General features: G+C 42.9%; 1 protein-coding gene across 1 annotated transcript in view; it reads left to right on the plus strand.

The window, feature by feature from the left end:
* The window catches only part of ANXA13 (annexin A13), a 28530-nt gene that overhangs the window by 9994 nt on the left and 6596 nt on the right, over window positions 1-11940 (plus strand). The window contains exons 3-5 of the mRNA XM_035891585.1: window positions 7358-7436; window positions 9522-9616; window positions 11273-11443. Coding sequence (XP_035747478.1) covers window positions 7358-7436; window positions 9522-9616; window positions 11273-11443 — 345 coding nt within the window. The remainder of the gene's footprint in view (window positions 1-7357; window positions 7437-9521; window positions 9617-11272; window positions 11444-11940) is intronic.

Raw genomic sequence — 11940 nt, forward strand, 5'->3', positions numbered from 1 at the left:
TGAGGAGTGGCTGAGGGAACTGGGGTTATTTAGTCTGGAGAAGAGGAGGCTGAGGGGAGACCTGATCGCCCTCTACAGCTGCCTGACAGGAGGCTGTAGTGAGGTGGGGGTTGGTCTCTTCTCCCTGGTAACAGATGATAGGACAAGGGGGAATGGTTTGAAGCTGCGCCAGAGCAGGTTTAGGCTAGACATTAGGAAAAACTTCTTCCCCGAAAGGGTTGTCAGGCTCTGGAATGGGCTGCCCAGGGAGATGGTTGAGTCCCCATCCCTGGAGGTATTTAAAAGAAGGACAGATGAGGTGCTGAGGGACATGGTGTAGTGGTGGGATGGCAGGGTTAGGTTAAAGGTTGGATTCGATGATCTCAGAGGTCTTTTCCAACCAAAGCGATTCTATGATTCTATGATTTAGGGTTTGTCTTCAGAAATGTCTGCAATGTATTGCAACATCCCACCAGTTCTGACTACTGATGCCTTGAATCCACCAGAGCTCTTCTTTCCCCCCACACGCCTTTCTTGGGTTTGCTTCTCAAAGCTTTGCAGACCATCTTCACCTATAAACTCACCTTACATCTCCTTCAAGTCACATGTAATTTACAGTAGGAAAAACTACTTGATGTGCTTTACAATAAGGTAGAAGTGTTTGGTTTAAATCAGTTATAATCTATCCAGTTTAATAGAAGTAAGTCTGTGGCAATTCTAGCCAAGGTTGCAAGGGAAAATGATTGTTGTCTAAAATACACTTAAGTGAGGCAAAAACCATTCAAGCTAAGAAACACTGTTGGCAGAAAAAACAAGTGGACACAGGCCATGAATACAGCTAGGCTGGAAGTGAAAGGAGGATTTCTTACCACCTGAACTCTGGTTACACTAATTAATATAGAAGTACTGGAGGGAAATATAGAAGAAAATGAATTAACTGAGTAGATGGAGCTGGACCGATTTATGAAAGCAAGTTCCCTTGCATCCTATGTCCAGCTGCAAAATTTGTATGCAATCTGTCTACCTGATATTTCAGACTCCGCATCATACTATCACCAAAATTGCTGTAACACTTGCAAGTCATTAAAAATCTAAAAATCTTCAACCACCACACTACTCAAATCTAATCTAAGATCCTAACTCTAAAACAAGAACTATATAAAGTGATTCTGCCCATATTTTAAGAAGAAAAATGCCTACAAGTTACAAATGCTATTAAATTTCAATTTATTTTGCCATTTATCCCTTGTAGGAAAATCCACCTGTCAAAATCCACAGGGTAGGGAGCAAGAGTTCTAAACCAGCTCTCCCTGTGTCAGTGGGCAAGACGAAGGCTGGGACCCAGCAGGTAGTGAATTTTAACCAGGGCTTCCCAGATGACTCAGGAGTTGGCCTTGACAGCCACCTACCCAGAGTATCAGATTTCCCATCTATAAAGCTGATGCTAGTATCACACACAGTACGGTCAGAATGATAACCCCCGGCCACATCTTTTAATGTTTTACAGTGATTTATTTGAAGACAGAGGCTTTCGCAGAGCTGACTCAATAGAGTCCTCTGGTGCTTTAAAGCAAATGTCCCGAACATGATTAAGAATCAGGCCTTCCTTCCCTTCTGCATGATTTTCCCCTTGAAAAGAAAGGCGTTTCTTTATTTATGTCTTTATGAATCCTCATAAATCCACAGCGTTATCTCCATTGCTGGTGCACCCATTTTCCTGCCTGTTGCAACTGTGCTACACACAAAGGCAACAGCTACAATGGCCAGCTGCACCGCTGAGTTAGGGGCTCGCTAAAACCTGAGCATAACTGACCCAGCCATCGAGGCATAAGAGAGAAAACCACTCTCCCAAAGTCCTGTAAGGGCATTACTAGGACCAGGCGCATCCGCGATACGGCCGGGGCAGCGGGAGCTGTGGAGGCAGCAGCATCGCGATGGCAGAGGTGATGCCCACAGCCCAGGTACCAACCAGCCCCTTGCCTTTGGGTGTTTGTGTAGGTGTTTCTGTCCAGGCTGAACGACTGAAAAGTGGGAGCAAATGCCAGACAAAGTCTTTTTTTCCTCTCACATCTCACCAGTGCATCTGCTGTCCCAGGTCAGGAGGAAGGGAATGTGGAGCAACAGCTCTCAATTCATATTGTGGGAGTGAACTTGGGGGGCTATAAATTGGAATAGCACTTGGATGCTGCAAAGTAGTCAAATCTGTGCATTCAATATGTTAGCACTTTTCTGTGTATTTTGTGCTCCAGAATTGCCCCTTTTTTTTTTTGCCAATTTTTCAGCTGCTTCCCTAGTCCTTACCCTCACAAAGAAATGCTTTGCAAACAACTCTAGAGTAACTTCACTACTGGCTGCCCAACACAGACAGCAGGATCAACCGTATGAGTGGCATAGACATAATCTGAAAAGCACGCTAATGCTACAGAGCCAAAAAACGATAGCTTAATGTCACCATCATTTACTCCATTCAGATATTGTTGGGGGTTGGACTAGATGACTTCTGCATCCCTTCCAACCCAAAACATTCTATGGTTCTATGACTGTACCCTGTTCCTGCAAACAGCTTTCCATGTGGTGCAGGGGAAAGGCAGGGATACTGTCTCCCCAGCTTACACTGTCCTTTGGGATTGCTCCAGGGTGCGTGATAGAGATGCAAGAAGTAATTAGGAGCACATTACCCAACACAGCGGCAACTCTGACAATACTACCAAGTACAGGGTGAAGCGTTTTAAAAGTATTGGCATGTTAAACTTGGTTATTACGGAGAAGGGAAAGCAATACTGGCACCAACACAGTGCTGTCTGTGGGGCACACTCAATTGAACAGGCAGCAGAGCATCCTCCTGAGTGCTACGCCATGATGCTCATTGAATCCGCCATGCATTGAGGAGCACCTGGACCTCACTCCTTGTGTCAACACCATGCCCATACGACTCTGCAAGCAGAGGGGTCCATGGTGCATGCAGCATTTGCATCCCGGGGCTGTACAACCAGAATAGGCTTTTGTTGTCTTGTGGGATCCCATTGTTCTGTTCCCCAAAATTCATCACCCACCGAGTCTGGTTAGCTGTCATTGTTTGCTTTGGTATTACAGAGAACAAAGGTGAATTTTATTCTCACAAGAACAGAAATGACAGTGCAGCAATTAGAAAAGAAGAAAGAAATTAGAGCTGCTTACTTTTCAAGCATGTTGTGCAAAAAGATCTCTTTTGTACATGATTCCATCAAAGGAGACACACGTACACCCTATCGTAATAGAAAAATGTGAATGCAATTCATTTTGGATAAAGACAGTGATCAGTGCATCTGCTTTCTAACTTTGTGCCTTTCCCTTTCCTTTTTGACAAAATTCCTGAGAAATTTGAAGACCATTAAATAAAATCTCCCACTAGAAAATATTAGTTACATATATGCATCTATTTCCACCTTATTTGAAAGGTTTAGAGAATCGTGTGTGGGTCAGAGCATACAGCAGGATACACGTTTACAAGCAGCATTTGTCATAATGACGTGGCAATGAAAGCATAGAGACCAAGAGAAAGTATTGCATTCTTATTGTACCTTACTAATTGCTATTGTTGTAAAAATAACTTTCCATTTCAGTGTGATGGCTGCGCTACAGCAGCTACCTTTAGCAGTAAGTTTTATCGTAGCTGCTAAGTGCATTAGAAAAGCCAGGTACCTAAATGGTCTTTAGTCTATCGCAAAGGTGTGTTGGTAAAGCAGGGTAGGGAATGGATTTGGGGGTTCTCCTTGAGATAATGGCCTCAAGTTGCTCCAGGGGAGGTTTAGATTGGACATTAGGAAAATTTTTTTCACCTGAAGAGTCATTAAGCATTGGAACAGGCTGCCCAGGGAAGTGATCAAATCCCCATCCCTGGAGGTATTTAAAAGACAGGTAGATGTGGTGCTTAGGGACATGATTTAGTGGTGGGATGGCAGCGTTAGGTTAACAGTTGGACTTGATGATCTTAAAGGTCTTTTCCAACCTAAACAATTCTATGATTCTATAAAACCCTTTGTCTTTTGACTGGGAACTCCTTTATCCAGAGCTGTGGCTCTTCCACCACAGCTAGTAGATCACAGCATGAAATTTTTGGAGAATACCAACAAGCAATCTTCGAGGCTGGATCTACGCTTGTAAATAAAAGAGGTTGTTCTCTGGCCAGGTGGGTACGTGGCAGAGCATGGCCCACAGCCATGTGGCTAAATTCTCTGTATCCCACAAGCATAATGATCTTGGGCCTAATGTCTTTTAGGAATTGTCTCTGCCCTGTGCTATCCCCAAAGACAAGGAGGTTAATCACCTGTTTAGCCTCTTCTGCTCTTCAGCAGGCTGGTGGCATATTTTCAGAAGGGCTTAGAAGCAGACTGCCATGCCCTGGGGTGTCATAACCCTTAATTTAGTGGAGAGCAGAGTGCCATGCCCTGGAGTATCATAACCCTTAATTAACAGAGGTGGTTCCAGTGCCTGGCAGCCCTGCAAAGCAAGTAGCCTGATCCACATGTTGCCATTTCAGTGGAAAAGCCAAAGCACTTGAAGTGCCCACTTAGACTTACCGAGTATGTGGTGTGCATATAGTTCTACTTGATTTAGGAGCCTAGGAGCTATTTTCCAGTATTCTTTCAGAGTTTAGGCATTTAAAAGATCTGATTCATGATATTACAGTGATTGAAAACATTTCAGACCTCCTGGTCCCAGATACTTCTACCCTTGTGTGAGAATCAGCAGAATAGAGGGTGTACCAGCATGTCAGCCCTTGTGAGTCACAACTTGTCAAATTAGTAGGAACAGGCATGGTTTTCTGCTTCCATTGATATGTCAGGCTGAAAACTGCTGCTGTGGCTTTGGACTTTGAGTTATTATCCCTGATAGATTTAGCTCAAGGTAACCACATGTACTATTTTGCCAAAAGAAAAAACCCACCAGCTTTATCATGTTTTATATCTCCGATTATCTTGTTTGCATGAGTACATCAACGCAAGAAAGGTTTGCAGGACCTGTTTTTGTTGGGATTGTAAGCACCTGGTACTTACAAACATACTGCAGAGATGGGGCATGGTTCTGTACACATCTGATGAAGCGTTTATGTATTGGCCTATTGATAAAGTGGTACAAACAAATAAATTTTATCTGGCATGAAGATGCCTCATATGAAGTTATTACCTTTAAATGTTTTGAATAAGCCTGAACTGGCAGAACAAAGTTCTATAGGATCAGCACCACATGTCATGTGGTGACAGCTATTTGAGGACCAATTCTAGGAGCCCTGGTGATGGATACAGTATTTCGACAAAATTCCTGAGAAATTTGAAGACCATTAAATAAAATCTCCCACTAGAAAATATTAGTTACATATATGCATCTATTTCCACCTTATTTGAAAGGTTTAGAGAATCGTGTGTGGGTCAGAGCATACAGCAGGATACACGTTTACAAGCAGCATTTGTCATAATGACGTGGCAATGAAAGCATAGAGACCAAGAGAAAGTATTGCATTCTTATTGTACCTTACTAATTGCTATTGTTGTAAAAATAACTTTCCATTTCAGTGTGATGGCTGCGCTACAGCAGCTACCTTTAGCAGTAAGTTTTATCGTAGCTGCTAAGTGCATTAGAAAAGCCAGGTACCTAAATGGTCTTTAGTCTATCGCAAAGGTGTGTTGGTAAAGCAGGGTAGGGAATGGATTTGGGGGTTCTCCTTGAGATAATGGCCTCAAGTTGCTCCAGGGGAGGTTTAGATTGGACATTAGGAAAATTTTTTTCACCTGAAGAGTCATTAAGCATTGGAACAGGCTGCCCAGGGAAGTGATCAAATCCCCATCCCTGGAGGTATTTAAAAGACAGGTAGATGTGGTGCTTAGGGACATGATTTAGTGGTGGGATGGCAGTGTTAGGTTAACAGTTGGACTTGATGATCTTAAAGGTCTTTTCCAACCTAAACAATTCTATGATTCTATAACACCCTTTGTCTTTTGACTGGGAACTCCTTTATCCAGAGCTGTGGCTCTTCCACCACAGCTAGTAGATCACAGCATGAAATTTTTGGAGAATACCAACAAGCAATCTTCCAGGCTGGATCTACGCTTGTAAATAAAAGAGGTTGTTCTCTGGCCAGGTGGGTACGTGGCAGAGCATGGCCCACAGCCATGTGGCTAAATTCTCTGTATCCCACAAGCATAATGATCTTGGGCCTAATGTCTTTTAGGAATTGTCTCTGCCCTGTGCTATCCCCAAAGACAAGGAGGTTAATCACCTGTTTAGCCTCTTCTGCTCTTCAGCAGGGTGGTGGAATTTTCAGAAGGGCTTAGAAGCAGACTGCCATGCCCTGGGGTGTCATAACCCTTAATTTAGTGGAGAGCAGAGTGCCATGCCCTGGAGTATCATAACCCTTAATTAACAGAGGTGGTGCCAGTGCCTGGCAGCCCTGCAAAGCAAGTAGCCTGATCCACATGTTGCCATTTCAGTGGAAAAGCCAAAGCACTTGAAGTGCCCACTTAGACCTACCGAGTATGTGGTGTGCATATAGTTCTACTTGATTTAGGAGCCTAGGAGCTATTTTCCAGTATTCTTTCAGAGTTTAGGCATTTAAAAGATCTGATTCATGATATTACAGTGATTGAAAACATTTCAGACCTCCTGGTCCCAGATACTTCTACCCTTGTGTGAGAATCAGCAGAATAGAGGGTGTACCAGCATGTCAGCCCTTGTGAGTCACAACTTGTCAAATTAGTAGGAACAGGCATGGTTTTCTGCTTCCATTGATATGTCAGGCTGAAAACTGCTGCTGTGGCTTTGGACTTTGAGTTATTATCCCTGATAGATTTAGCTCAAGGTAACCACATGTACTATTTTGCCAAAAGAAAAAACCCACCAGCTTTATCATGTTTTATATCTCCGATTATCTTGTTTGCATGAGTACATCAACGCAAGAAAGGTTTGCAGGACCTGTTTTTGTTGGGATTGTAAGCACCTGGTACTTACAAACATACTGCAGAGATGGGGCATGGTTCTGTACACATCTGATGAAGCGTTTATGTATTGGCCTATTGATAAAGTGGTACAAACAAATAAATTTTATCTGGCATGAAGATGCCTCATATGAAGTTATTACCTTTAAATGTTTTGAATAAGCCTGAACTGGCAGAACAAAGTTCTATAGGATCAGCACCACATGTCATGTGGTGACAGCTATTTGAGGACCAATTCTAGGAGCCCTGGTGATGGATACAGTATTTCAGCAAAGCTTAGCATGAACTTCACAGTTTAGATGATATGAAGAAAGATCAAGCAAGAACCTGGCCCAAACTGCTGTCATTCAGAGAGACTAATGCAAAATTTTTTCCCACGTATCTGTTGTGTCTGTCTGTTTTCCTAGTCGACCAATAAACACCATCACCACGGGTTTGATGCAGACCGAGATGCCAAGAAAATACATAGCGCCTGCAAAGGAGCGGGTAAGAAAGCTCTTGGTTCTTTTACAAAGGGCAATTCAAGATTATAAAGAGCATGTTCATAAACTTAGTGCAAAACAACTGTTTCAACCAATTTTAGGTAATCTTTATGCTTTTTGTCACTTACTGACTCAAAGAACATGCACACCCATGAAGTTTTATATGATTAAAATAAATGGGAAGGGAAGCTAGTTTGTTCCTCAAAGACTGGTAAGATCTACTTTGATAATTGATTGGCTCCAGGGGATTGGGATAAATGTGATATTTGCTCCTTGCGATAGGAACATCAAGCTGTCAGGGCTGATATGACAGTCATGGGGTCCAGCTAGTCAGGTCAGATTAAGGTCATGGTTATAAGTCCTTTCCCAGGCCTTCAAGGACCAATCAAAAACATCACCACCTCCATGTCCTCATCAAAGCCCACTGCAGCTCCATCAGCTGAAAGGAATATACAATGGTCCTTAATCTGCATCAGTGATTTTTAACCAAAAATACTGGCTCCTACCATCTTCTAAGATAGTTTAAAATAAGCTGGCTGGCTGTGCACTGATGCGAATGAGGAATGCACAGTGTTCATGGGATCCTTGGGTCCATGGAGGTGACAAAGTCTGCCAGAGGAAGAACTACCAAGAAGCACTGAGATCAGTAAGTTACCAATCCACTCCAGGCATTTGCACAGTGTTTACTGTATTTAAGCATTTCTTCCTGGGGTAGCACTGACATTCAGGATCAACCTGAATTTTAGGAATTGTTCTTTTCCTATCAACTGAGTCCCCTCAAGACCCCCAGAGTACTCTCCTACTGAGAGTTTAAGCCCACATTGTCTGATAGCAGTACTTTTCCTTCTAAAATTGGACCATGCCCTCTGTCCTGGTTCTAAGCAGGTTCTAAGCAGGAAGAACTGGACAAGATGCCCTAAACTTGTCCTATATGTATCCAGTGATGATATGCAGGGATGAAAACGCATCAGCTGCTGCTGAATGCCAATATCATTTGTATTTTTGTAATTTGTGCTGGTAGGTCCTGAGAAACCCTTGCTGGTCTGTACTCCCAAGAGCCTGCGATGAGGCATAGCACAAAGCCCAATAGGTGGACGCAACAGATGGAAGACCACAAGGAGAGCATGGGGCAGTGTCCACCAGCGTGACATGTATGCATGCATGCATCAGCAGACCTGGCATACAGCTTGATGCCTTTGATCAGCCCTCTAAACCCTTTATATGCTCTGGGCATTTTGGCAGTATCCATCACTTGCAGGGTCATAGGTCCTGCCTGAAACACATTCTCCATTTCAAAACCTGTCTTGAAGAAATAAGGCCTGAGACAAGCCCTGAGATGGAAGTGCACCGGGGCACAAGCAATAGCTACGTTATTGTGTCTTTCGGGCACCCAAGTGACATTGCTGCAATCCTGTCCCATTAGCCACAAACATAACAAATGCCTTCCAGCAGCTTCGTTTAGTGCAAACAGCTGTTCATATGGCTGAAGGCAAGAAAAGTACAAGAAGAAGGTCATTGCCTTTAGTAAGTGGAAGCAAAACAGCATCAGCAGAGACTCAGACCATGAAGGCTGGTTCCTGCTCCTCTTCCTGGCTCCGTTTAGTGCAAAGCACAACCCATTTTGTACAGGCTGCACGTTCAGGCTGTGGGTTAACGACGCTGATTTAAACACATCCTCACCTACCCTGGCCTCTTGCCCCACACCATTCGTGCACTTAAGGAACTGGATCTGATGGCTGATCCCTCGGGACTACTCAAACAAGCATTGCCACCAAAAATGTGTATGTCAACCTATGGGCACTGGCACAGCCCTGATTTTAGGAGCAGTGTCTGACCTCCTCAGACAGAAGACTCAATTTCCCTGATAAAATATGAGCAGCACAAGATGGTGAACTTTTCTTTTATGGTCTGAACATTGTAGCTGACCACAGTTAAATATATCCTCAAAAGAATCTTAGATGCTACAAATCCTAAAGTTGGTGCCAGTGGGGATATATGTATAGCAATTTTTTTTCTTTAGAGATCATGTTTTCTTCCCTCTGCATTAGATTCCTGATTAAAGAATTCCTATGCACAACTTCTTTTTCAGGAACCGATGAAAAGAAAATTATTGAAGTCTTCTCGAGTCGAACATCGGAGCAGAGACAACAAATAAAACAGAAGTACAAGGCTCTGTATAACAAGGTATTTTGAAATAAATGGGCTCTCTGTTTCAAACGGGATACCTGCTGGAAATATAGCCTTCAGGCCTCTGCTTTAGAAAATATCAAGGGCACAGTGGATTTAAGGAGGACACCAGTTACTTTCTGATGCAGCAATTTATTTTATCTCCTAAAATACCAATTATATTTCTAATCTTAGGCCTCAGAGTCTTCTTGAAATCAGCCTTAAACAGATCAGAGCATTTTAACCAAAGTTGGGAGAGATGGAAAATAATTCAGAACTGAAATAAAACACCTTCATCACATTCAGGAAAAGGAATTAATGTAAAAGGGCAATTTTAAGTCAGAATCCCTCTCAGACCAGACGCAAATTCAGAGGAACTATTTGATCTTACGTCATTATATTTTTGTTGAGTTTAATAGATGCAGTATTGATTTCTTCCTGTGGTGAAGTAGAATACACGTTGTAAAACTGAAGAGTCTCATTGGGCGCTTAATTCCTGGAGGAGGAAACGTAGACTGCCTTAATGATTTTGCGTGTAAGAAAAATAAAGCTTCCAATATATTATTTAGTTAAACAGCTGGATTCTGCAGAGCTTACTATTAAATTGGTATTTTCTTAAGGTCTGCTTGCTCATTAGCCATTAATCAATGTTAATAAGACAGGCAGCACTGAATCTGAAAGCCTTCTATACGTAAGACTTTGAGCAAGCATGATAAAGATGTTGGTTATGTGAAAAGTATAGATTTAGTCCTATAATGAGGATTAATAAAAATAGGCATTAGAAATGAGCAAATGCCATGAGACATGCCGGTTATATCAGCAGGTAGCAACCCCTGTCACTTGCCTGAATCTCTGGGGCAGGAGCCGCAGGTTGTACCATTCCTCTCTCCTGCTCCTCAAGGAAGCGAGATCTGTGGTGCGCGCATTGAAACTGCTCCAACACCGACATCAAGCGTTGACTTCCATAGATTAAGTCTTGATTTGCCAATGTGCAAGAGGATACCTGAGAACAATAGATTTAGAGCTGGGCTTCTCTTTTGTTGTTCTGAACTTGTCAAGTGTTTCCTGTACTACAGGAAATGTTAACTGCAGATAGGGCTTCAAATAAATCATCAGTGGGCATCCTTCTCAGCCTACTAGCTCGTTCTTCTCTGCAGCCTTACTAAATTTTTAATTAAGTAGATCATATCTAGGCTGATTTTTTTTTTTTTTCCTGGTGGAAAAAATGCTGATTGCTTGGCCCCAAAGCACTTTGTAGAACTTCTTTGTTTTTTCCATTAAGTCGATTTTAACCAAAACGGGAAGTTTGCTAAGTTTGCTCCCTTCTGTTGCAGCTCTTATGAAGCAGGAAGTTTCTGTGTTGTATTTCAGAGTAAAGTCGCCTGTTAAGCTTTTAAAAACACTGGTTTGCATTTAATTAAACAAGTGAGAGTCAAAACTGGACTGATATCAACTGGTATTTGAAGATGGGACAATCATTGCATTCAATCTGAAGCAAAAATTTGTAGGGAATTTATTTGGAGAAAAAAAAAGGTCCATGTATTTAAGGGCTTTTTAATGTTTTTGTCCATATTGGGTACAGAATAAGCTTTGAAATAATGAATTTTTCTGAAACAAAGAAATCCTCTAATCCCACCTCAGCTTTTGCGCTAACCCTTCTGACTGTCCCCGCAGGATTTGGAAGAGGACCTGAAGGGAGACCTGAGTGGGAATTTTGAAAAGGTTGTGTTGGCTCTGCTGGACCTACCCTGCGAGTACGAGGCCCGAGAGCTTCGTAAGGCGATGAAGGGTGCTGGGACGGATGAGTCGCTGCTGATTGAGATTCTCTGCACACGAAACAACAAGGTTAGGACACCATGCGTGACCTTCCTTAGGTAGCAGGGCAAAGAGCTTGCCAAGAGCATCATTACAGAAGGAAGAGGAGGGTGAAGACCCATTTCTGTGGCTGAACTGCCTGTTGTCAGTGGTTGCAGCCATAAGGTTGCCATACTGGGGCTGAAACTCTTGCAGGAGTTAAGAGCAATATAATTCAAATTCCTTCCTTGGTTTGACTCGTATCTCCCATGGATGGCACAGAGGTAACACTGATGATAGAGAAATCCCCAGGACCCTGTTAAATGCAGCTTTGGCATTGCTCTGACCACTCAGAAGTGGCTCCCACCAGGTACGGGAACGCGATTCTCTTCAGAAAGCCCTTTAGTTTACACCTAAAAGCAAGTGAAGCCAGAGGGATGCATGCACGAGTCAGTCATCCCTCAAAATGCTGGCCTGAACCAGGCTGGGTTTGAGCTGCGTCTCTGTGCTCCGGTGAGTCCCAGCATAGGCAGGGAATGGGAATTTGG

The sequence above is a fragment of the Egretta garzetta genome, unplaced genomic scaffold (assembly GCF_000687185.1).
Source record: "Egretta garzetta isolate BGI_Z169 unplaced genomic scaffold, ASM68718v1 scaffold13, whole genome shotgun sequence".
Taxonomy (NCBI): Eukaryota; Metazoa; Chordata; class Aves; order Pelecaniformes; family Ardeidae; genus Egretta; species Egretta garzetta.